Genomic DNA, 822 nt, shown 5'->3' on the forward strand with positions numbered 1-822 from the left:
TCCTCTTCATCAGGCGGGGATCCGAGGCAGCATTGCCTCCAACGGGAGGCAGAGGGGAAAGGGAAGGGGGGGGTAAATAAAGATCCAGTCCAGCAAAAAAAAAAAAAGCACCGGTGCCCCCACATCATGATGGGGACGAGGGGGAAGGAGGGGAAGGGACAGAGCCGGGCGAGGGGATGGCTTCTCCTTACCTGCAGCCCGCTTGGGTGCTTGTTGTTTCCTCCTTGGCATCGCTCTACTTTCTCCAATCGCACTTCTGTCCCCAGGTCCGCGACCCTCGGCGGCGCGAGTCTCGTGCCTGTGTCTCTCGGCTCTGTCTCCGCTCCCCCCTTCCCAGCCGAGGCTCCCCCCACCCCCCTTGCACTGCACTGATAGGAACCTGTTTGGTTTGGGGGTTGGTTGGTTTGGGTTTTTTTATTTTATTTTAGAGCTCTAGGTCGGCTAGGATTTTTTTTTTTAACTGTTGCAACACTTGCTTGGCTTCAAACATCCGAGATCAGGAGCAAAAGAAAGGACCCCACAGTGCCAGGAATAAAGCGAGAACAACATAGATGGGGGGGGGGGGGATCAAAATAATATTAAAAAAAATTAAGCAGTCTGCAAAGCTTGTGGGGCTGTCTGCTTCCTCCCTTTCCTCTCCTCTCCTCCTCCTCCTCCTCCTCCTTCCTCGCAGAGCTGTATGGCGGGGTGTGTGTGTGTGTGTGTGTGCGTGCGTGCGGGTGTGTGTGCGTGTGCGCAGCGAGCTGCAGGTTTGTTGCTGTCAGATGCCAGGCTGTGAGTGATATGGGAGAGGACAGAGAGGCTTTGGATGGGAGGAAATCT

The 822-nt window shown here is 55.1% G+C and overlaps 1 protein-coding gene across 1 annotated transcript in view; it reads right to left on the bottom strand.

Annotated features, from left to right (window-relative positions):
• Positions 1-352, bottom strand: part of TSHZ2 (teashirt zinc finger homeobox 2) — a 258,034-nt gene extending 257,682 nt beyond the window's left edge. The window contains exon 1 of the mRNA XM_019510226.1: positions 192-352. Coding sequence (XP_019365771.1) covers positions 192-231 — 40 coding nt within the window. The 5' untranslated portion in view covers positions 232-352. The remainder of the gene's footprint in view (positions 1-191) is intronic.
• Between the last annotated feature and the right edge of the window lie 470 nt (positions 353-822).

The sequence above is a fragment of the Gavialis gangeticus genome, unplaced genomic scaffold, assembly GCF_001723915.1.
Source record: "Gavialis gangeticus isolate Ggan-Ray unplaced genomic scaffold, GavGan_comp1, whole genome shotgun sequence".
Lineage (NCBI taxonomy): Eukaryota > Metazoa > Chordata > Crocodylia > Gavialidae > Gavialis > Gavialis gangeticus.